Source organism: Nylanderia fulva, unplaced genomic scaffold (assembly GCF_048542155.1).
Source record: "Nylanderia fulva isolate GAGA-0341 unplaced genomic scaffold, ASM4854215v1 Scaffold8, whole genome shotgun sequence".
Classification (NCBI taxonomy): Eukaryota; Metazoa; Arthropoda; class Insecta; order Hymenoptera; family Formicidae; genus Nylanderia; species Nylanderia fulva.
Genome location: NW_028190916.1, coordinates 2,400,460 through 2,427,308, shown reverse-complemented (window position 1 = coordinate 2,427,308; position 26,849 = coordinate 2,400,460). Strand labels below are relative to the sequence as shown.

Below are 26,849 nucleotides of genomic sequence, written 5' to 3'. Positions count from 1 at the left end.
CTTTGTCGCGGCTCACCTGAGAATCGATCACCTGGTTTTAAATTATTCAGCGCAAGGACCTTTCGCGCACGACTCATATTTCCGTATATATATATTCTTCAATTTACTAGTGGACCAGTGTCACCTCGCGCTCAATAATAATCCACTTACCGATGTTTCTTGCATCTAGTTACAAAGACTATAGATGCCTAACTATTTCTAGCTAGCGCCACAACTTTTATACAAGATACGATTTGTTTCACTTTTTTGTTCAATTATGCCATAAATCAAATAAGTGAAATAATAAGGAAATATAATAAAAAAAATATTGAATATATAATATTTTAATATATAATTATAAAAGAGAGAATAATATAGAGATGTTATATAGAATAAAGATGTTATAAAATCACTTTATACACTATAGATAACATAAAAAATGGATATGTGCTCTTAAATGTCAATTTCACATTTTCCTCTTTGTTTCAAATAAGTCTTATGGGAATCATGAAAATTGCAGATGTTCAGGGAACATTGTATTGTACATGTATCGAGAAAAAAAACAGAAATAAAATAAACGTGTTTAGTATTCTAGTTTTTAATCAAACAGATGAACGCGTGATTGACACGTGCTATAACCGAGAATGGACGATCGATCATACGATGATATTGAAATACGCTTTCACGCTAGATTTATCGGCCCTGACCACACTTGGATGACTTCACTTTTATAATTTATAACAATTCCGTAACGTGAAAAAAGAAGATTTTTTGTAATTACATATAAATTAAATCAAGTAGAAAGAACAGAGTCTACTTTGCAAATGCAATTTCCATCTGATGATGGTATTATTTTAGTGTAAATTTCATGGTAAAATTTAGAAAAACGTGTAAGAAAGACATGCATGAAAACATTCATTAGATTTTTCCTACGCATTACATCATTTCTTTCTTGGCACAGAGCACGTGAATCGCGTCCATCGAAAACGACGTCATTGCAGCTCCTTTTTGCTTCGCTCCCTTTGAACCAATTTCGTTGCGAAAATCATTCGATGGTTCATCAATCAATCAGCAGAATTATCTTGAAAAACGTAAAGGAGTTTGTTGCTTTTCTGCTTTCTTCAGCTTAATTCAGCCGGCGATATGTCAGTCGCGGACTCTCGCGACACGCGGACGTTGAATGACAAACAGCACCCGAGCGCGAACAAGCACTCTGAACTAGTTTGTAAAGAATTCTAAGGGGTAGTTCTCGTTCTCAAGACAACCACCTGTCAAGCACTTGTCACACGTTGCTTGCGCGTGTTTCGTTTCCTGAGCGCAAATCCGCCGCCGCTCGTCGATATAGGGGATGTTAACGCACTTCCGAGTCCTCTTCGCGCTTTTCCCGAGGGAATTTCCGCGTAGAAAAAATCGCGGCGCAGACGAGCTCGCGGGGGTCGCGTCTACTTCTCCAAAATCTGTACTTACGCAATGGTAGGACGACTCGCCGGTCCGTCAGGAACCGCAGAAAATCCACTTTTCCGCAGTCTTGCCTGGCCTGACGAGGGAAACAAATATGGCGGTACGACAACCACTGGAGCTGCAACGGCTCCACCTCGCAGTTGCCGTATCGTATCATAAAATCAATATCACCGCGTTGCTACCAACACCACGCGTTTCGTCATCATCGCGGCCCAGTCGCGGTACGCACATTTAGATCAGCTCCCGCGTCGCTCGCGTCATCGATGATCGTAGGAGTCAAACAAATGACCCGAATGGGAATCGAAAGATCAGATATCCCGGTTTTAATTATATTCACCCAAGTCAATTCGCACGCTTTATAATCCCGAGACACCTCGTCGATTCAGCTGTGCGCTCCGTTTTGAGACACCGTCGTCGTTTCGATCGTCGGCGAATCTCCGCGTCAAAGGAAACCAAGATTCTCTCCCCGCTGACGTCACGAAGAGTGACCTGGGAAATGAAGAAAGCCGAGGAAGAGATCGATCGAATCTCGTTCCTCGGCGCTTGGGTCGCATCGTTGATTCGCCGAACCAATTAGAGATTCGCATAGGGACTGATTATTCTCACGGGGAATCTTGGGAATGTCCTAATTACTGGGTGTTGTCGGTTTTCTTCGTCTGTTTGCTGCCTATCTTTTTGCGTATCCATCGTTCTCGCGTGCCTCCACAATCAGGATATGAGATTGATAAGATCACGTGAACGAAACGTGTGTTAATTTCGAGCGCGTTCTTAATTTAGTCTCACAATCAATGAAAACAAGCGTTGCATCGATGCACCATATAGATCACATCGGCTCATTCGAGGAATATATTTGCATCCACTCGTGCGCGCATTCATCGCCGTAAATAGAAATGGCTTTCAATATCACCAATAATCCATGCCTTCGTTTCTTCCGTATTTCGAGTTTCCCTATAAAAGAACGCAGCGCCGAGAAAAAAAATTACTCAGACCGTGATTAATACAGAGGAAGACGAGTATTTTTCTCTCCGCATTTATTAAATTAAAAAATGTCAAAATTTTAGTCTTTCGTTTGATTTAATTAATCTATAAGATCATTGTGGGATTGTTAGCAAAATACGGGTACTTTTAAAACGCGCTTAATTTTATTAAAATCTCTCAAAGCGATTCACACGCAAGAATGATTATATTGATCGCCGTTATAAATTAATCATGTGGGATTTAATAAGCAAGATTTACAGGATTTGTTATCGTCTGACATGTTGTTATGAAATATGGACGATATCCTTTATTCTGAGATTAAAATCGGTATTGTTTTAGTAATTTTCCTTCAAATAAATCAATATTTATGCTACTTGGTTCTCATTACACACATTTATAAAATGATTTATGAAATAAAATAAATCATAAAAGTACATATAAAAAATCTTCCTTTTATAATTCAAATATCAAGTTTTTTAATTTTTCTTTGCTCGCGAATGTTCCACATTAGAATTTAACTAAATCTTATTTGCGAAGGAGAATTCTGCAGCTATTTCTAAGATTATGACCTTGTCTGATTCTCGTCGACATTCAACACGCACACTTCTATCGACATGAAATATTTTTCTGCCTGCCTTTCTTTGCCAAAATAAAATGTCGACTGATATCGATTCGACCGCAATTAATAAAGGCTTAGCAACTTTGCATTCAATATGGCACGAAAACAGGGAAAGAGACAAATGTGAAATTATCACCGACCGATGAAGCTGCCCCACATTTCGATTCATTGGCTATTGGCCAATTTTCCACAAGACTGCCAATAAAGAGGATGAATCAGTCTGAAATTATTCCAGATTACATCGTTAAGGCCAAACACTGTCTCATTATGACAGTGTGACATCTCATGACATCTCATATAGAGAGAGACAGAGAAAGAGAAAAGGAATAATACAATGACAGCATTATTATTACTTGCATGGATAACTCACGCAAGATTTCCATTTACATGATGTGTCGCGTGAACAAGGGATAATCTTTTAAACAGAAAAATTTCTCATTAATATTCATTTTTCACAAGTTTATTTTAATATTACAATTTTTCTGAAAACATATAATGTTTTCTTCTTCTATTAGCTTCTTTATGATTTTTAATATTGTGCGAATTATCATTTTTCAATTATATTAAATCATGAAATCTTTTTAACTTCCATATTATTGAAAGAAAGAAATAAATCTCTGGAAAAATACAAAATATGTATCTTTAAAAGATAAAAGATACTTTTTTATCTATCATAAAATTAGTAAAAAAATTTTGTTTAATCAATTTCTTCTATAATTTATATAAATATATAAAATAAATAATTAATAAATAAATTATTTTCTATAAATTAATACAATTGTCGCTCGTATATTGAAAACAAAGTGATAAATATAAGGCCAACTTATCGAGCTGAATATTCGAGATGTTCAGTCAACTACCATTTATTACATGTATAAATTATAAAACTACAGTCATTATATTAAAACTAACGCAAATTACAATCATTCTATAAACGTTTCGACCGCACGCGGTCTTCTTCAGTATAATTATTGAAATATAAATTCTTACAATTCACATAATATCGAAATTTAATTATAGTTATTCAGAATCAAGAGTTTTTGAGCAATTAACGCGTGTTTCAATCCGTCCTGTCCAACAATGTTCGCCTCGATATGATCCCTGATTTTGTTCAGATCTCGGATAGTTTCATCGTTAATATGCGAGAAATTAACCCGTTCCGTAGGCGCTGCGATTAATAAAAAATTACCGATCAACGTATGTCCAAATTATAATATGTATCCCCTACAATTGGTAGTATGCTTACCTATCATCGTTCTTCTTGACAATTTTGCTACTTATTAACAGTTATTAAGGATGACACATAACAAACCAACAATACAGAAAGACAGCTCATTTTAAACTCTACTTGATCGGAGAGCGTGCGTGTTTATATATGATCTAATATCTATGTTTTACTCGTTAATGTCCTATTTGTCCTATTATTATTTCTTGTTCGCTAATATATCCAAAATATCAAAATACGACTCGCTAAGTAACTCAGTATCTTTGTTTAAATTTAGTCCATTTTTTTGTTCCTTGATATGTAGCATCTCAGAAATGAGTCTTTTATAATAATTATTTTCGTTGTCCATGATCTTAACATTGTCCCAATTAAAAGATTATGATTCTGAATAACTATAATTAAATTTCGATATTATGTGAATTGTAAGAATTTATATTTCAATAATTATACTGAAGAAGACCGCGTGCGGTCGAAACGTTTATAGAATGATTGTAATTTGCGTTAGTTTTAATATAATGACTGTAGTTTTATAATTTATACATGTAATAAATGGTAGTTGACTGAACATCTCGAATATTCAGCTCGATAAGTTGGCCTTAAATTATTTTCTCTTTCTTAAAATTTGTGTAATTATATATAAAAAAAGAAACAACTTAAATTTTAACAAAGCTCAATTTTACTAAAAGACATTTAACCGATTAAACTTTAATAATAATAAGCAGTAATATCGATGAAAATAAATTTGTCAGATGATGGATTTTTTATGACATTAAACTAATTGCAAAGCATTTTTCTTAGTTTTACTGCTCAAAACCGAGTACACTTTTATTACGTTCAAGTATTCAGTTAATAAAAGTTGTCTTTGAGCAAAAACACGAAAAGAAAAAATAGGAGATATATAAAAGAAACACCGAAAAAATTTTGCAATAAAAGTAATTTAAAAGTAACTTAAGAAAAATTGCACATATCCGAAACAACTTTATAATTCAATATGTTGAAAATTTTGAAGTCTTTATTTTTCATGACTCTTTTAAACGAGAAACCTAATTGAGGGAGAAGTGGTAATATTGATTTTTAGCAACACACAAATATTGAGACTTATTTTGTTTTATAGAACATTATTAATCATTTCTTATTTGACACCTTTCCCGTATTTCTAATCAAGAGCAAAATCTAATTTGTTAAATTGAACTTAAGCGTAATTGGATTTGATTAATGGGAAAATGCGAATCGCGCGTTCTACATTTTGCTATCGAAGAGCGTACAATAAATTACGTTCGTCGCTTTAATCGAAGCCGCTGCAAGTCGGTTGACACCCTCCTTAATAGCGTTTACACAATTTAGCGCGCGATGTGACTGACGGAAGCTGCATTACGCGATAACCGAGGCTTTCTTCATCGTCTGAAGGAAATGAATATTGAGATTCGTTCGACCGATCTAGTCTGGAGTTACGTCACCCGATGAGATAATAATATCCATTCGAACTACCTGGCAAAATAACACCTGAGAGATGTTGATTATAAACTTGATGTGCTTAAAATAAATTTGTTTGTCGAAGCCATCGGTGTATGATAGATTGAAAGCACCCGTGATGCCTTCCCTAAATTTCTGCATTTTGGAACTTTAGCGAAAGATTTAACTTCGTTCCAGTGACTGCGTCACTGTTCCAAACTCCGACTAACTAGACCAAAGTGCTTATTGGTTTTCCCTCTTAGCTTAAGAATATCACCACTTGGTCAAACAAAGGGGAAGAGTATTATACTATATCCTTGTCCTTAAAGAAAATAATTTTTCTCAGAAAATTCCTTCTTCTTTTGCAAACCAAATTTTTTTGAGATATACATTTTTTCTCGGTAAAAGAATATATAGCTGTAATATTATAGACAAACGTTATAGGTATTGTAATTATTGTAATTCTTTAAATAATATTCTGAGAAATTTTAAAAGTAAAAAAAAGAGAAAACAGCATTTATATTTCAACTTATTATCTATTACTGCATATTATTTTTACACTCTCTAAGCAATAATTTTAAGAATGCATCCGAGATTAAAGCATTAGTCATAACGTTGGAATAGTGGTAATAAAATTTCTGTTTTCCCCTATTAAGACGAGGATACTCTCACTGCATTCAACTCTACTTAATTACAGTGCAATCGATCAATTATCATTAGTCGACGTTTCTAAAATCTTGACTCCATGGAAGAGCACTGCATTAAATAAATAATAAGCAACGAGTTAAAAGAAATTAGGAAGACAAAGATATAAATTGGGATAAAATATCATTACAGACAAAAGAGGAAATAAAAATGCAGATAAACACATTATCAATTTCAATAATGTAATCGTACATGTTCGAAATTTGTATGAAAAAAAAATCTGAATCGCTTTGCGTTTGAAGTGATAAACTCATACTTCTTCTATTGAAGAAAACAAGATAAATTTAAAAGTAAAACCAATTACAAAAGAGAAGAAAAAGGAGGAAGGCTCGATATCGTTTGGAAACAAAGCTCAGACAACGTTACAGTAATATAAATCGCTGAACAGTCGTCCGACCGACAACAATAGCGATAAATAATCCGCGAGAAGTAATCGCGGCAAAAAGAGGGAGAAATATGATCGGAGCTTTACGAAGGGGAGGATCATCTCCGGACGACGACGTGAAGCTTTCGTCGTCGTCGTCGTCGTTGTCGTCGTCATCCTCGGCGTTCTCGGCGGTGGCAGCGGTGGAAGTGGCGGTCGATGCCACGAAATGCCGTCGTTGGCGCTGACGTCGGGAAAATAAGCTCGTCCGAAAGCTCTACCGACTGCAGTAGCCCGGCATTCGTCGGCGCCGCGGCCAGGACGAAAGCTTCGCTCGCACGTGCGCGGTGACTTTGTCAGGAAACCTGCCGATGAAAGCTCGTCGCTGAAAGCGTTCGCTATGTGGACCCCGTCGTGATCCACGAAAGTCGCGGAAACGATATTATTTGTTTCTTTATATATATATATATATATATATATATATATATATCTCCCTTATTACCCTGTCCCTTTCGCACCCCTATCCCTATATCAACCCTTACGGCGAACGACTCGGGCGTCGTGACGAAAGCGTCGCGGTGATTTGCGGGGTCAAATGTGCACGGTGGACGATAGTGTGACATAGTGAGCGGAAGTAGGAGACGAAGAAGAGACCGGCAGAAGGGCAGAGGAGCCGAGGAACGCGGGAAGAAAAGCGGGAGGTGGTGGATGACGATGAGAGGGCACAGGAAGAGGGTGCCGAGCCCTGATGCACTCGCATCTTCTACGTAGAGGGTACCGTTACATCGACCTCGAGGAGAGAGGGGATGCGATCGAGTTTTCTTTGCGTGACACGCTCCGATCGAGTCTCTTGGGGTTGAGACTGTCTGAGATCCAACAATGCCTGAGGCGTCTTGAAATGGAACCGCTCGAGAATCGAGCGAAATATCGCGGATCTCAAGTCAAGGGGTCTCTAAATTCTTCAAAACGAGTCGAATCAAACCCATTTGAAAATTCAGAGTGTCGTATCAAACATACGTATACTTTGCCTCTGTGGGGTAAGTTGGTACCCCGCAGTGAGAAAGTTTCTAGAACCGAGTAGTGTCCAAGTTTCAAGTGTCTTTGAAAAATTCCTTCCTTATTAATTATTTTTTTAGATGCTAGAGGGTTTTAAAATTATCTTTTAATATGTTGCAAAGTTATCTTTACAACAAGTGAGAATTATATATAAAAGACTCCCTTAATATAAATCTCTTGAAACGTATATATGCCACTAAAGAGAAGCGAAAAAGATATTACGTAAATGAATTTTTTGTAAAGTCAACGATTAGCATTTAAAGTATATCCCTTTAAAAAATCTCACGCTATATTATTTTTATATTTCTATTACACTTTATATATTTGGTTTTTTATAATTATTTTGTATTGATATTGCAACCATCGGGGAATCAAATGAGAGATATGTTTTAATACAATTTTTTATTGTTTTTTTATCAATGATTTTTGAATAAACTTCACGTTTGTTATTCATTCCTTTCGTGCTGTAAAAATTGCATTAGAGGGTAGGTTAGATAGCTCATGCTATACAATAGGGTATAACCCACAACGTAAATCATGTATTAGAAGCGCAGCGAGCTTAAGAAAAGGTTGTATTAATGCAACACTCTTGTGCATGTCGTCTATAAAAATTGAAAGACGAAGAGCACTGAAGAAATTTTATACACGTGTAAATTTATAACTAGCAAAAATTTCATTACATTTTATTGTCACACATATAATTATCTTGTGAATTAATTATAAAATTAAAAAAATAAAATAATAAAATTACTCCAGATTATTTTTTCTGAATAAAAAAACATTAAAATTGCTATTAATAGGTCAATTTATTTTATATTTTTTCATTATCTTGTTGTTTCAACTCATTTCATAACATATGCATTTTCTTAATTACTTTCGTCCTTTTATCTTTGAATGAAATGTATAAATATAATTTATTGTTAATAACAAAGGATCAACTACGCAGGTGGGTAGTTATCTTCAAGCGTTTGTACGAAGGACGCGATATAAAGTCTTTAATCTCTTCGATTAAACGTCTCCACGTGGACTCACATAAACTTGCTTAAAGTTTGATATAACTTTTATCCTTATCGACCTTCGCATAACGCATATATATGTGTGACTGTAATCTATATAAATAAAAATCCAATACTGCAAAGCAATATTTTAGATCTCGGAGGATAAATCTTAACAACGATCGTTTTTAAGATATCAGAAGATCCGGTAGAAAATTGCGTCACAAATCCTCTTCGATGTTCAAGCAATTTGATGAGCAGACTTATCTTGATATTAAAGGCTTTAAAGCTATTTCAAGGAGCAGAAAATTTCGTCCCTTTAATTCTCTCGCGCGCGTGTTGTTTTATATATATATATATATTATATAATATAATATATAATTTACTCAAATATGTAATCAAGTCAATGCTAATGTAATCAAATGCTATATAAATGAGAATATAATTTAACATAATTAATAATCCATAAGTTAATTATATATAAACGATATAAAACTATGAAGTCACCAGATGATAATTAAAAAATGGTAATAATTCAATCAACCAACTCTGGCAAATACATAATTTTATTGAATATTCACAACGTTTCGGCCGTGGGTTTCGGCCCTTATCAAGTGTTAAATCACAACTTTTTTAAAAAATCATGTAATTCATTATATCATGTCATATTCTAAGATCGAATTTTTGTTTTTTAAAAAAGTTGTGATTTAGCACTTGATAAGGGCTGAAACCCACGGCCGAAACGTTGCGAATATTCAATAAAATTCTGTATTTGCCAGAGTTGGTCGATTGAATTATTACCATTTTTTAATTACATATGTAAATATAAAAATAGATACAGTTTCTCAATAAAATAGGATCAATAATGTGTGATAAAACTAAAATATCTGTTTGCAACAAGAATTCGATGAGAATTGATTAATATGGCAAAGTTTCAAATGGGGTATTGTTTCTTCTCGTTTATCTATAACGAGAATCGTACGATCTCACATCATTGTGCCGAAAGCCGATAGTGAGAGAGTCGTAGTCCAAGTTGGAAACGCGTAGACAAAACGTAATTGTTCGACACTTCACTTCCTGCAATAACCTTTGTTGAAATTAAAGAGGTCCTATGACACCATTGTACTATGATAAACTCAATTCGTGAAATTTCTAATGATCAGTTTTAATAATATTAATAATATTCGTATTGTCTATTACAACAAACGGAACGCAATCTATCGTTGCGAATCATTATATAAAATATTGATTTTTCAATAAAAATAATGATTGCGAAAATGGCCCTAATCATTGATCGTTACGCTCTGTAACTAGGATAAAAATGTTAGCCACATATTGCTAACGGTATTGATTTTGTCTATCTCTCCATTGCCATTTACAGGCCCTAGAAACATTGTCCATCAAAGGATAAAATAGATTCTATGTGAGACAACATCGCATAACCCTTAGATAATATAAAAAGTTATATCCTTTTATCCATTCGACCGAATATAGTGGGAAAAGAGAGAAAAAAGTATCGATGTGGCGTACGTCACTTAAAACGATCAAGATAAATGGTTTTCGTTGCACAATGCCTACAAACACACCTCAGCTCTAACAGAAAAGGAACCCCTGGGGAATCTCTATGACAGAAATCATCTCCAAGATGATTTTCCGCGATATTTTTCGGAGCGCACGTGCAAAGAAAGCTCGAGTCTCAGGAATGCGGAAAAGAAAAACTGGAGAATTGCCCACAGATCTCGTTCCGTCTCTTCGACGTCCGACGTGACGAGCAGCGAGCACGCCAAGGACGACGACGACGACGACGACGACGACGACGACGACGACGACGACGACGACGACGACGACGACGACGACGACGACGACGACGACGACGACGACGACGACGACGACGACGACGACGACGACGACGACGACGACGACGACGACGACGACGACGACGACGACGACCACGACCACGACGACGACAACAACGGCGACGACGTCGCTTAGAAGCCTCCAGCACGAAACCAGCACTGCCGTTTGTTCTCCGAGATGGCGGACGAAAAGGAGAAGCAGACGTTCCTGCAGAAGCTGCTGTTCTATACGACCGCGTTCTTCATCCTCCTCAGCACCTTCAGCCTCTTCGCCTTCCTCTTCTTGGTCCCCTTCGTTATCGACCCTGCCTTCACCACCATCTTCATGCAGTTTGACACTCGACCTGTCGAGTGTATCACCATCGACGTTGAATCTAGAAGAGGTGAACAATCGACACCTTTAATTTCACCGTTCGTTCTCGTTGTCAATTATTCTCGTTGCATGTACTGTAAAATCTCTATTCTTCTTCGCACCTCGTTTCCTGAGGTTCTTACTCCGCGCGCGATTGACGATGTACAGTTCGATATTCTATATTTCTTTCCCATTGCTCAGCTTGTACATTCAAGCATGTATGTTTGTTGGTATGAACGTATATACTTCATTCTGCGCTTGTATGTGTGATGGAGAATCGGTCTTTTAATTGCAAAGAAAAATTGCATCCACAAATAGCATTTAATCATTTTAAAAAGCAAATATTAGATATAATTTTTTTAAATATGAAATAAATTAATTTAGTTGAAATGTTATTAGTAAAAATAACAGATTCTTTTGTCCAAAAAAGAGATCTTAAATATATTATGACTTCATAAAATATTTCATCATCAAAAGTGACGGACAATGATAGACAGACACCAGAAACTGATGTAAATTTCCATTTCCAGAATTAGGTCAGCGTCAAAATATGCAATTCTCATGAACGATTGGAAAGGCTATTTCCAGATTGAATGAAAGTGACGAAGAACATCTATGAGACAGTTGACATATTCTCTCTTGTTTAATATTCATCATATCATTATATATATATATAGTTGCTATAGAAGAAGCAATCGTTTCTATCTTTTATTAATAAAGCTTCGGGAATATTCCGCGTGGATGATTATGAAAATAATTTCGCTCCGGTTGTAATCAGGATATTAAAGAAAATAATATTATATTAAAGAAAATTACTTCATCCATTTTTTGTCATCTGGAAAGACGCTTCCCAAACTCTATTTAGCTCGTAATAAAAATTTTACGGAGATTATAAAAACCCAATAAATTTTTTATTTTTCGATGACATATATATATACTTTCCGCGTCATGTCATCTGTGACATATACGGAAGCACGAGATATGAAAATTTAATACAATATTATAACAATATTGGACAGGACGGATTGAAACACGCGTTAATTACTCAAAAACTCTTGATTCTGAATAACTATAATTAAATTTCGATATTATGTGAATTGTAAGAATTTATATTTCAATAATTATACTGAAGAAGACCGCGTGCGGTCGAAACGTTTATAGAATGATTGTAATTTGCGTTAGTTTTAATATAATGACTGTAGTTTTATAATTTATACATGTAATAAATGGTAGTTGACTGAACATCTCGAATATTCAGCTCGATAAGTTGGCCTTATATTTATCACTTTGTTTTCAATATACGAGCGACAATTGTATTAATTTATTTACAATATTATAAATTTTAATTTACCGATATGAGTGGACATTATTGATCGCGATATAAAACGAAAATATAACTTGTTTTTATGATTTAAAATATTCTTATTTTACATATGATCAATAAATCTTTTCCAATTGTTATCAATTTTTATGAATCGCGTTTATAAATACTAACAATAACTATTATTAGTCGAGATTTGACTCTTTGATTTCTATCTGGAAACAAGATAGTAGTTGCGTTCGCAGAAATAATTTTCGAAAATAAAATGTAAAGATGTACTATAAAAAAATTAGAGCAATTAAAAATATTGCTATACAAAATTATCAGAAGGGACACTGTAGAGAATCGTGATAAGATCGACGCAACTGGTGTCTTCGTGCTCTTTCGGTACCCCGTTCTTATTCGAAGTCCCCTTCATTCCTCCTTTGCTTCAATTCTCATCTCCCACGAACGTCAATAGACTGCAGGTGTTCTATACGATTGAGCACCAGTGCAGTCAATATCCCTGCAAGTTACATCACATAATGCAAAACACTTCTTGACGCGGTTCAATTTCTTATTCCGATACTTTCTGCTTTCGCGCCATCTTCCTCACTCTTCGTCTCGTGCATGCACATATTTCCACCTTCACACGTGATCTATTCTCTTGCATTGTATGTCTGTATGCGCGTATATATATTTTTTGGAATAGATTGATATTTGAGTCATCGAGGTTGCCCTTTCATTTAAACGTCAACGTCAATGACAGATGGTGAGAGAGTTTCCAAGAATCGATAAATCAATAATTTTTTCGAACATCGATCAATCTTTCTTGACGAAAGCTACATATAATGCTTGTCGATGCACTTTTGCAAGCTTCAAGGATCAAGAATCTCGCGAGTTTCCAAGTTAAAGATTCGCTCCGCGCTATCTTGCTGTTAATTATTGATGTCTCAATCACTTTTACAATATACGCTATATGTATGTGTGTGTATGTGTCTATATGTATGCGGACATTTCTCATTCTCTATCACGTTCACGCAAAGTCGAGTGTGTGTTCGATGTATCGATATGATGTATCCGCTTGAATAATATTTCGCGGCTGAATCCCCATGAATGATCGTTGAGTTCAGGTACGAGCAATTGCTCATGGACATCCTGTAGAGAGGGTTGCACTAAGGAGTTGTACGATTGTACGCAAATACGCGTCAACTATAAGCTACCGGAAAACGGAACTGAAGGATCGGATGGGGAAGGCGAAGTGGTAGGAGGTGTCGAGGACGACGAAGAGAGTAAGCGGACGATGTCGCGTTACGAGCGCTCTTTAGGCGAATACGTCGAGGACCTCGATGTGAATCTCGTGGACGACGAAACCGGACTCTTGAAACCTTCCCCTACAGGTACAAAATGATACCGTTAAACAAATCAATGTTTATCGCGCGTTTAATCGATTCTCTCCCATTTCTATTTCGTTCATATCTGTCTTTGAACACGCGTTTACACGATTAAAGCAAATTAAAAATATAAATAAAATATAAAAGAACTTTAATTGTATATGATTGATGTTATACACATACTTTTGAAAATCGTTTACGCCGTAAATACTATAAAAGATAAAATTATAAAATGTTATTCGATTAATCAATTAAAATACCAAAATAAAAATAATACAATTATACAATTATGAAATAATATATAATATATATAATAAACATAAAATAATATATACAATATTATAAATACTTTCGTATTTTTAGCATTTTGTTAGCATTATTGGAATTGCTGTTGAAAAACCTTTACTCTCGTAATTATTCCGATTGACTCCGTATAAAAAAAAAAAAAAACCGCTTTGCCAGAAACAGATATGGGCTTAATGGATTTAATGGACAGAGAGTTAAAACTAGTGGTCCTACGGGAGAGATAATTTTTGTCGAGCCCCCGAAAAACCTTTATGATTTGTCGCTGAAATATCGGAGCGTACTATATTCAGAAATTATTATACGCGATTTTCTCTCTCTCTCTCTCTCTCCATGCAAGTTTGTTTCTCCGGTTCTCGTCGCCGAACAATAACGAGGGGAAGTTCGCAGGTTTCATGGTCAACGACTCCTGGTACTTCACCGGGGCCAAGCTGTTCCCCAACGTAAAAGGCTGTGGATACCCTCCAATGCTGAATTGCAGTATTTTCTACCGGCAGTACGCCAACATAGGGCAGAACTTTAGCTGTTACTACTCGAAAGTGGACCCCGGGATAGTCATCAGCGACCTCGACATGTGGCAGGTCTCTGAGATATTGTAACACTTTCCACATGCGCGGGATTCCTTAATCCCCGTCTCCCTGTCTCTCTCTCTCTCTCTCTCTTTCTCTCTCTCTCTCTTTAATTAGTGATTCTAACTCGTACAAATTCCTGTCATCCCTCGCGTCGCAATGACATCCGTCAGACTGACGTGATCTTTAGCTCTCGCGATATAATCCAGTGACCGAGTTATTACAGTCGGCGATTCGCTCCGTATCTGCATCGGTATGTGCGAGTCACGCGAAAGTGCTATGTGACTTTTGCCCGAGTTTATGCCGGAACGAACGTGCACTTGAGAATCGATACCGCGGCTATGCCTATCGGGAACAGACCGCGTACTACGGTCGAAACTGCTTCATACATGAAATAATTAAATAGACCACAGTGAGATGGATCCCGTATCGGCTCTAAATAATTGGAACACGAGGCGAACTTACTCACCCGATTCTCGCTTTGATCGCGACACCGTATCGCAAACGAGTCTCGCATTTGTTTCCGCGGTGAATCTTTTTCCCCCTTTTTTTTTGATTGAACGTGAAATACATTTATTTCTCTTCCGAAAATTGAATTCGCGAATTATTACACTGTTATCGATCTCCGCTATCACGTGCGAAATATGTAAACAATCGGGCGAAAGGAGATTTTTCCGAGCGTGAAGTACGACGAAGTGGCGTTACGGGGACGGAAATGCGATCGTCCGCACGAGAGACAGACAATGCGTCTCAAGCGGTTGAATGGGCGACCGATGACAAAGACGGAAACCATCGCGGTACACCGTCCGGAAGAAAGGAAAATTTCTCCCGGCGCAGAGAAATCCAATTTCCACGAGTGCGCGGTCGGCGAGCTATTATAAAGCGCCGATATAACATCGGCGATCTTGGGAAGGCCCGCCGACGCGCCCTCGAGATGCTGCACGAGTATTGCCAATCCTTTTGAGCGAATGGACGACAGGAAGAAATGGAATTACGTGTCGCGAATAACATCGCTTTGTGGGTTTTCGATTTTTCCCGAATTTGCGGGAGAGCGCATTTCGCGCTAGCCTCTTTTGTATTTTTCGAATGAGATCGCTGTAAAGACAGCGAGATGCATTTGTTAATTATATAGAAAAATATTTGTAAATTAATTAGAGAGATTGAGAATAATATGTTGAATCGTTTCTCACAATATAAATACCTATTGCCTCTGATGCAACTGACTGTCTGACCATATATTGCCTGTTACTACTTACAACTACGCACAATTCTATTATTCGCCATCACTATATATTTTCATTATTATTCAGGAAATAATATTAATTTTTTGCGACCTTGATTTGCAATTAAAGTAATTTTATAACGGAAAGGAGAGGGAATACGTGTTCTTTATATATATACATATCCAAAAGATTAACAGCTATAATATGGACACTCGACGTGTGTCGTAAAAAATGTTTCCAATTAAATCTTCCGGTGAAAATTGATTCACGAGATGCGTATAAGTTTGCATCAAAGTCCAATCATCATATATTTGAAACGCTTCCTCAGGTATACATGAACCTTGTGTACGCGATGGCAATTCCGATACCATCTTTCATAATCTCGGTGATATACCTCACCATCGCCTACTTCAAGATCTACAACGAAGACGAGGAAGTCCTCGTACATGGCGAAGAGGGTGAGGAAGGGAAGGAAGGGGACGAGGGTGATGACGGTACACCCTTGCCGCCCACTAGTGGTGCATTGACGCCCGGAAGTGAAGCCTTCAGGGAGGATCTAGCGAGCTTCGGGCATCAACTCAAGGTCGCGATGGCCGACGACATCAGCAGGGAAAGTCTAGATGAGATTCCCTCGCTTTCTGTTCAGGGGTAAGCACTGTTTGGAAAATGTAATTATCGATTATCTCTTGAGAGGAACACGTGTCTGACGCAAAGAGGTTGTTCAGCTTCGTTATTTTACTTATATATCTTGACCGTGTTGATATCGACTTTTAGTTTCCCGTAAACTTTCATAAGGCTTCCAGAAAGCTTTCTAAGTCGATTTAAATAGGCTCTCACAATCGCTTTAAACCGCAAACACTCGAACAATTTAGAATTATTTTCTAAGAACGATAATCCCGTCTGAGCCCTCTGAGTTACTTTTGCGCAATCTTTATTGGCTAGAAATATATAAAAGAAACGTATATAAAATATTAACACGCAAATAATAAACTTTAATATAGAAAAGTATCTTTTCGTTCTCGTATCGTATCGTTTCTTGCCCGTCATTCTGATTGACGAGAAAGGTATTTATATCGTCGTAACATTAATTTAATTTAAATGTTTTGTAAAGTCAAATGCAATAATTTTACGCCAGACATAAAGTTGTCTGAATGAATACAACGAGAATAGCACGCTGCGTGTGTAAATGTCATTTTGTAATCTGCACGATTTATACATTCGTGTATGACGTTTGGCATGTGTGATTATTTAGTCAATTTCTCTCGTGATTTGCGACAAGAGAATCATAGGGTGTTTCGAGTGATCTACATAAGTGAGCAAACATTATTTTGGCATTACTATTCTATATAAAATTGATTAATGTTTCGAATAATCGGATTGACATGCATATCAGCTGTTCGGGGACAGTTCGAGATATTCATATATATCTGTGCAGCTTTATATATATCTCAGTTTAGAGAAATATATTATTGACAATAACAAGTGCAATGTATATTTTATCAATGCCGATATTGACATTTTGAGGGCATTGTACGTAAAGATGTTTACTATGGACGTGCACCTCTTCAGTGTGACAAGCTACTTCAGTTATAATCATTTTATTTAATGCATAAATGATAGAAGTAGCGAGCCTGGCATGAAATTTTCGTATAATAATATACAATCATGCTCATACTTTAAATCCCATCACATTCCACGCAAAATACATGTGACTTGAAAAAATTGAACGTATCCTATACGAAATATTGTATTTGTCAGATCGTTGACATTTTCATTGACAGTTCACTCGTTGTTCTACGTTGCTACGTTATATATCCCGGCATGATCCGAATTGGGATTAATCACACCGCGCATTCTAAAGCACCAATATCCGGACGAATCGATTACAATAATCCTGGAGGATGTACAATATTGTCCAATAATATCCAATGACCGACGAGAATTTCAAACTGTAGCAATTCGAATGTCCGATGCGACATGCCTGAATGCTTTCGATCTTGAAGATGATCGAATGTCGCTTTCGTCATGATTGCAGAATAGAGATAGCATAAATTGCGCGGGGAGATCAAATAATTCATGAATTCTGTACGTGGTGTTCGATAAGTCGTGACGGGATTACGCGATATGGAAATCGTGTCCTATCTTGTCGATTCTTCAATTTTCCTCTTCTTTTTTTTGCGGTCGATTAATTTTATGAGAATAATTTATTCGTAAAAAAAAGCGCTCTATCGATATGATATAAAATGATGGCGCAGTTAAGTGCTCTCGACCACACTACCAGCGCATCTGTCTATAAATAGCAACTCGGGATGCAGGGGTGATATAGGTCGCACGGGGCTGCGCGATAGACTGCGAGTCGCCGTTGCTTCTCCCACCCCATTCATATATACACGGAGAATAATCTATTTGAAGTAGCCGATTCATATCTACCATTCAAAAGGCTGCAGCAGCAAACACGATCAAACACATTTATTCTTTCATTTTTCAAGTGGACGTTTATGACTATATGTTTCGCGATGACGAATTTGTGTTTTTCTGATTTCGCTCAAGTGTATTTTCCAAGACATTTCCGAGACATGCCGAAACGTCATAAATGATATCCAGAGCATGCGTATACACTCCGTGTAAATCTTGTGAAACAAATTTTTGAATGAATAATGTACGAGCTTATGTTCTAAAAACGTCTACGAGTTATATTAAAGAATCACTCGTAACAATATTATGTTTTTGTTTCAGTTGTCTTTGTCAAGGAGATATAATAGCAAATAATCTTCTATGCAAAGCTACTTACTACTTTGTCCTAGTTTATTCCGCTATCCGTAACTTTTACTTAAAGAAGAGGAAAAGAATTGCAATCTACGATTCAAAAATAGATAGAAAAGAATATTTATTCTTTTACTTTAAAATCGCAAAATAAGTTAGAAAATTGTACTAGAATACTGATATAATTCTCTTCTACAGAAATTATATTTATATATCAAGAGAGTTTTATATCCTCACGTAAAATTAAATACATTAAATAGCCTTCTTAATTTTTTTTCCGATAAATTTTACAAGCGCCAAATGTAAAAAACAGGAAGATCTTCGTCTGAATCTAATCTCTCTCCTCTCTCTCTCTTCTAGATTATTCAAAATGGAGTTATTTAATTTGATTAGAAAGAAGATTAAAAGTCGATAAAAAGGAAAAGATCTTGATAGTCACAATTTTATTTTCTTATTATTTCGAAGCCTAGTAAACTCGTTATCCTGCAGAGTAAATTGCCAATTACTTCATTAATTCGCTTATTTTACCCGACTTATTCGTACTTGACGCATGCATGTTTCCGTGCGACACGAGTTCGCACGTGTGTTTATAAGATCAATCGTCAAACGACGTTGGTCCCCACGCGATTGAGAGAACCTGTGGTTCTGACATTTATGTGGAATGCGTGAGAAACCGAGCAAGGACACGAGCATCGATTCTGACCCAACAACCATCCGCCAAGCCCCGCCTAAACTCACCCTTGCTTTCCCCAGCCCTCTCCTATGGTTTTCGAACGACGGTTCCTCTATACGTTGCCGAATTCTCGCGGTCGCCTGCTCACGAATGCTTTGCGATCTTGTATAAACCGAGGTATTAGGGTCACTCGCGGCTCTATGCACACAGAGAAGCAAGTTTAGGATATTAACGAAGCTTTGAGTTCATAAAGTGAACTAATATGCGAAACAGATCGGAGATGAATCAAGTTAAGATGTACGGAGAACGTTTAAAATCTCCTGATATATAATTTGAATATTAAATGAAAGAAAAATAAATTATACACCACTTCTTGAACGAATTAGAAAATTTAATCAGCTAAAGATATTTTCCAAGGGTAACTTGAGTTTTGCTTATATTATGTAAATATAATAATAATTTAATTTATAAACAATTCAATCTCGTGCAACTTTAATCACGTAAAGTATTAGGATAAATAACAACGTTAAGGCGAAATAATAAATCCTCATTTAGTAAGCAAATTTGTTCCCTTCCAGAAACTTGAGCAAGACGATGACGACGAGTATCTCGACTCCCCCTGGGCCGACAGCGGCAGTCTGAAGCGACATTTTCAAGGTCTGAATAATATTTCGTGGAGACCACACTGAGCGATTTTCATATATCGCTTTCGTAATAAAAAGAAACCAAGATGTTACAAGACTTGGCTAAAAAGAAGCTGCATCGACCGAGGGAAGAGCCAAGCTTACCTTTCTCTCTCAGGATCGAATTAAAAATATTCACCCTCGCGATTCATGGAGTGAACCAGAGGCACACTCGGTATCCCGAGCACAACTCGAATCGTACGCGAATACACGGTGATTATAGAGGAAAAATCTTGATAAATCTGCCATTATCTCTCTCTTTCTCTCTATTATAAATCTGTCCTCGATTAACGAAAAAAAAAAAAGAGCGCCGATTACACCTACAGATATTACACGACGATATTTTGCGACGAACTTTTTCGTATTCGATATAATAGCTCAATTGCGTCAAGCCGCGCATGTATATCGTATATAATTCTGTCGCAGCTCGCACACATCCCCAGAGAGAGATATATCTCAATTTCTCGTCGAGAGCGCGTAATCCTCAAGTGCGACGCTTCAATTGCGCCGAAAAAAGTTCTTCGTTTTCTCGCAATGTTAAATTTAAACAATGTTTGGCACGCGGTAAGCCATTTATTCCGCGCGCCGGAATTGATTTACCTCGCACGATGCCTTCTTCGTAGCTTGTCCAAGTGCGGTCCGAAATCAGCTCGCGTATATCTCGTGCCTATCGCATTCCGCAAACACGAAGAATCTGTCCTTACGTCGTATATGCAAGCGCGTTCAGCGTTACATACAGACACACACACACACACACGATATATTTTTGAGCGATTTTCCACAGTGAGGCGGCAGGTGATCGTCCTGCGTGGAGAGGAAAAATGGATCTGTCATTTTGAAAGCAACACAAGTCCAGAGAAGAAAAATGTTCTATTCTAAAAATTCATGCTACTTCTGAGTAAGAAGAAAAAACAAAGAGATGCGTATATGCGAGAAGATTATAAGTGTTAAAAATTTATATGTATAATATACAGAGTATATATAAAAATTTATAAAAACGGCAGATTGTAAATCTGTCTATCTGTGCGAGTCATAAATTTCTAGATTGATCGTACCATTAATCGATTCGATGTCACAAAGTTACGGACGGCTCATGCTTCTCAAAACGACCGATACAAGTTTTTGCAACGAAAGTGCACTCCGAGGACATAAACAGTTCTCTCTCTCTCTCTCTGGTTCACTCAACGAGACCGAGCGGAGACATCCGGAGAACACAAAGGAAGGAAGAATGACGGGAAGATGCGAGGATCACCCAAACTCGCAGCATCACACGCTATCTGTATATATTAGGGTCACACGAGTTATCTATGGACTAAAAAACTTAATCAGTAAACATTATGAGCTAAACTACCGTTAAACGTTACGAGTATTAATCAGGTAATTTGCTTGCTGTGTGATCATGATGCGTCCACTCTCACCGTGCATCGTAGACACTTTTATCAGACCACGACACATCCGTTCCACTTTTAAACTAAACTTGGCGACACGCTTTTTGCAAGTATAAAAAAAAACGCGCGATTCGCAAGAGTCCACCCCCGCACCCTGTTGCGGCCTCGTCCATATATATATATATATATATATATATATAAATAATATATATATATATACTATGATCTCCACACGCACAAATTCCAACGTTTTTTCAGGTACCTGACTGACACACGCTCGAAGAAACGTAGGTACCACTTTGCGAGTCTTACGACTGCTATATATAACATGTGCATATGCGCGTTTAAATCGATACGAGTACACACAAGGCGAAAAGCATTCGGTATACAGATACAACAATAAAAAAAAAGAGGAATAAACTTCAGCGAGCCAACTTCCAGAGATACTTGTTTTTAGATGCGCTCGGTTACTGCTTTTTGCATATTCAATAAGATAAATTATGTGCAATTCTTCTGTTTCTTTATCTAGACGAGGCAAGAGAAGAAAAGTCGAGAATTAGTTAAAAAGGAAACTGTGTATCATCACCTAAATCTTTTCAATATCATTTGTTGTTTTGATACTTTGACATATATTTACAAGATTAAACTCTGATTGCACGCATAATTAAATTGATAGTCTCTCGAGGGGATGAAACTTATTTGAGCCCAGTGGTTTATAAATCACGCTCTCGATCAATTGTAATGAGCTTCGTGCTAGTCTTCAGACTTTAAAAAATATAAAGAACGGCTTATCTTATTATCATCTCAATGTTAACCGCGAATTATAATTACTAATTAGCTGTACGCTGCGTACCGACCAAACGTTTGCTGCATGGAAGCTGAATTTAGAAATAACAGTATTATTTCAATATATCAAAGTATATATATATACATATATTTATATTCCATTATAATCGTTTGTAGAAATATTGAATGCTTCATTAAAAAGAGGAAATTATTTGCGATTATTTACGACGTCTGGAACTCTCGCGATTGAAAATGTTGATGTTCCATGCGGCATTAAACTGACCGAGATGTAAAAGAAAAACAAACAAGAAATCACATGTAATAACGCTCAATATCGATTCACGTTTCTGGAATTCGTGCTATTTCTGCAATCATATACACACATACACACACACATATATATATACATGATACATACCATCACGAAAAGCACATTCTACACACATCGATAATCTATGAAAAAAAAGATAATTGAATTGTTTTTATGGATTAAGAACAAGTTGTCTGTGATCTACAATAATTAAAAGAATATTTAATAAGTATTAACAGATACAAAAGTATAATTGATATAAAATGTCGATAAAATGTTGAACGAGAATATATGAGAGAAAGAAAATAAAATAATCGAATGATCAGATTTTATTGGTACAAGTTAAGCGCAAAGGTTTCTCGAAGCATTGGTAGAGCAATACGATAGCTAAAAGAGAGAAGTAAAAATATCGTATAAAAAATTAAAGTCACTGCAAAAGAGAATTCTAGAAAAAGACGTATATTATATCAGTGCTCGGAATTAGTTGCTCTTTTCGAGCCGATTTTGCGAGCGACGGGGCGGGTTCCCCCACTACCGTCGAGACTCGACGGCGGAGTCGTCGTCACTCCGGGCAACGCTATATCTCAGGAGCGTCGCTAAACATATTAAGTGGTGCCTTCCGCCAAATCGTCATTATTATTACATTATTTATATTTTTGTTAAATAATAACTGAATATTAACATTTTTATTATTAATGTAATTATAAATGTAATCTATATTGTTCATAGATTCATGTATATATATTGTATACGTATATATGTTATAGATTACATTTATAATTATATTAATAATAGAAATAATATAAATATTAAAAATAATATTTAATAATTATAATCTTACACAACAATAGTTTTCTACATCACCCGTGAGGTACTATTGCAGATGCGTTTTTTTCATAGTGGTTTCCCCAGTAGGCCTATTCCACTGAAAATAATAAAAAGTGCGGTGGCTTGGCAGAAAAACAATATTATGAGAAAATAGAAAGAAAATAATTAAAAAATAAGAATTTTATTTAGATTTTCTGGGTCGTTTACACGATTCTACTAGAGATGGGATATCTACAAAAATTTTAGAAGAATTAATTCGCATCAGCGAGGATAATGATGCGTCGCTTAAGAAGGAACGTTTTTCAGTTTTAATTATTTTCATTTTGGAAAAAGAACATTCGCATAAATATGTGGACCCAAACATGGAGAAAATTCGAAGACCGAAATTTCTAAGATGTGGATAATATGACACATCTAATAATTTGAAGAATTCGATTCCTTTTTCTATAATCGCGCCTTTAAAGAAAGATCACACTGCAAATCGCAAAGTTCTGCCTGAAATTCTAGGCTTTGTTCCTCGATTTGCACTGTGAGAGGATTCTCGAAAAGTATTAAATCTTTTCGTAGCATTTCAAGATCTCTGAAACGCGTATCAAATTGATCGATTAAGGATTCGATAATATACATGTGGTTTAAAAAATTACAATTTTTGCCGTGTTCTTCAAAGAGAATCTGGCATGAAGGGAAAAAATGCAAATTATTATTTTGTAAATGATTTTTAAATAATAGTAGTTTCCTGCGAAAAGAATCGACATGACTAACTAATTGTGAAATAATTTGATCGGTCTTTTGCAGCTTTAAATTTAAAATATTCAAGTAGTTTGTCATGTCGGTTATTAGAGCAAGTTTGCAAAGCGAGTTACAATCTTCGAAAAAAAATTTAAATTCTTTATATTTTGCTGAACATTGTTCTTGTAAAAAAAGGAAGATCTCTTTTCTCAATGCAAAGAACTTTTCTAAACATTTTCCTGCACTAAGCCACCGAACTTCGCAATGCAGAGGCACATCTGTATATGTTGCGTTATGTTCCTCGAGAAAGAGTTGAAATTTCCGATGAGATAGGAATTTATGACCGCCTTTAATTGTATTAACAATTTTTGTGACGGTTTGCATGACATTGCATAATTTCACAACTTTCCCACATAACGCTTCTTGATGTATAATACAATGTATAACAGGGATATTTAAATTTTGCTGCTTTAATTGACCGAAGAATCCATTTTTGGAACCTATCATTGCTTTTGCGCCATCCGTTACGATAGCTGAACATTTAGAAAAATCTATATTAAATTTCTCAAGGGTTTGGCTAACAGCTTTGAAAATATCAACGCCTGTCGTTCTATTATGTAATGAGATAAAATCTAAGAGCTCCTCAACACATGAAAAATCGTTTTGCACGACTCGAACAAAAATGCTCAATTGACTTATATGCCGATTATCGGTACTCTCATCAAGGCATAATGAAAAATAGCAACAAGATTTTAATAAAAATTTTAATTTTTGCTCTAAAAAAGAAGCTATATCTTTTACGCGGGATTTTACTGTTTTATCACTTAAAGGAATGGCAGCAGCTTCCTCAAGAGTCAAAGAATTTCCAAACGACTCTACTGCTGCGATGAGGCATTCCATTATAAATTTTCCTTCGCTAAACGATTTCGAATTTTTTGCGATTAAATTTGAAATCGCATACGACGCTGTCACAGCTTTTACTAAAGATGTAGTATTTTCCGTATAATCCTTGGAACTACAACCTTCTTGATAAACTAATTTTAAACCTTCAATTAAATTATGTTTCTTCTCGTCCACATATTGCGAATATTCATTAAAGTGTTTAACTTTGTAATGTCTCTGAAGATTAAATTTTTTTATAATATTTGGTTGATAACCACACAGAAGATAGGTGGTTTTATTACAAATGGAAGCGAAAAACATTTCCTTCCATGTCTTATCAAAATTTTGCACATACCTTTGCTGACTTTGCTCCATTCTTGTAATAAAAATTGTCGAGGCCCAGAAAAAATCCAGAGGAAATCTTGTCTTTTAAATCGCCCTTTAAATGTGACGTCCACGGAAGCGTCTCGCAGAGTGAGACTCGCTGATTGTCGAAAAACAAATAAAGACAAACAATTATCTCTTTATTTGTATTCATCTGCGTAAATGATATAGCTTCTTTTTTAGAGCAAAAATTAAAATTTTTATTAAAATCTTGTTGCTATTTTTCATTATGCCTTGATGAGAGCACCGATAATCGGCATATAAGTCAATTGAGCATTTTTGTTCGAGTCGTGCAAAACGATTTTTCATGTGTCGAGGAGCTCTTAGATTTTATCTCATTACATAATAGAACGACAGGCGTTGATATTTTCAAAGCTGTTAGCCAAACCCTTGAGAAATTTAATATAGATTTTTCTAAATGTTCAGCTATCGTAATGGATGGCGCAAAAGCAATGATAGGTTCCAAAAATGGATTCTTCGGCCAATTAAAGCAGCGAAATTTAAATATCCCTGTTATACATTGTATTATACATCAAGAAGCGTTATGTGGGAAAGTTGTGAAATTATGCAATGCCATGCAAACCGTCACAAAAATTGTTAATACAATTAAAGGCGGTCATAAATTCCTATCTCATCGGAAATTTCAACTCTTTCTCGAGGAACATAACGCAACATATACAGATGCGCCTCTGCATTGCGAAGTTCGGTGGCTTAGTGCAGGAAAATGTTTAGAAAAGTTCTTTGCATTGAGAAAAGAGATCTTCCTTTTCTTACAAGAACAATGTTCAGCAAAATATGAAGAATTTAAATTTTTTTTCGAAGACTCGCTTTGCGAACTTGCTCTAATAACCGACATGACAAACTACTTGAATATTTTAAATTTAAAGCTGCAAAAGACCGATCAAATTATTTCACAATTAGTTAGTCATGTCGATTCTTTTCGCAGGAAACTGCTATTATTTAAAAATCATTTACAAAATAATATTGCATTTTTTCCCTTCATGCCAGATTCTCTTTGAAGACCACATAACTATTATCGAATCCTTAATCGATCAATTTGATACGCGTTTCAGAGATCTTGAAATGCTACGAAAAGATTTAATACTTTTCGAGAATCCTCTCACAGTGCAAATCGAGGAACAAAGCCTAGAATTTCAGGCAGAACTTTGCGATTTGCAGTGTGATCTTTCTTTAAAGGCGCGATTATAGAAAAAGGAATCGAATTCTTCAAATTATTAGATGTGTCATATTATCCACATCTTAGAAATTTCGGTCTTCGAATTTTCTCCATGTTTGGGTCCACATATTTATGCGAATGTTCTTTTTCCAAAATGAAAATAATTAAAACTGAAAAACGTTCCTCCTTAAGCGACGCATCATTATCCTCACTGATGCGAATTAATTCTTCTAAAATTTTTGTGGATATCATCCCTAGTAGAATCGTATAAACGACCCAGAAAATCTAAATAAAGTTCTTATTTTTTAATTATTTTCTTTCTATTTTCTCATAATATTGTTTTTCTGCCAAGCCACCGCACTTTTTATTATTTTCAGTGGAATAGGCCTACTGGGGAAACCACTATGAAAAAAAC

The 26,849-nt window shown here is 36.0% G+C and overlaps 1 protein-coding gene across 1 annotated transcript; it reads left to right on the top strand.

The window, feature by feature from the left end:
- The first annotated feature begins 7,060 nt into the window (after positions 1–7,060).
- LOC114931129 (temperature-induced paralytic E) lies at positions 7,061–21,297 on the top strand. Its single transcript, XM_085489121.1, has 6 exons — positions 7,061–7,557; positions 10,571–11,073; positions 13,476–13,742; positions 14,430–14,620; positions 16,160–16,479; positions 19,846–21,297. Exons 2-6 carry the CDS (start codon positions 10,869–10,871, stop codon positions 19,907–19,909), a joined length of 1,047 nt encoding a protein of 348 aa, XP_085345247.1. The 5' UTR covers positions 7,061–7,557; positions 10,571–10,868; the 3' UTR covers positions 19,910–21,297.
- Positions 21,298–26,849: the final 5,552 nt, after the last annotated feature.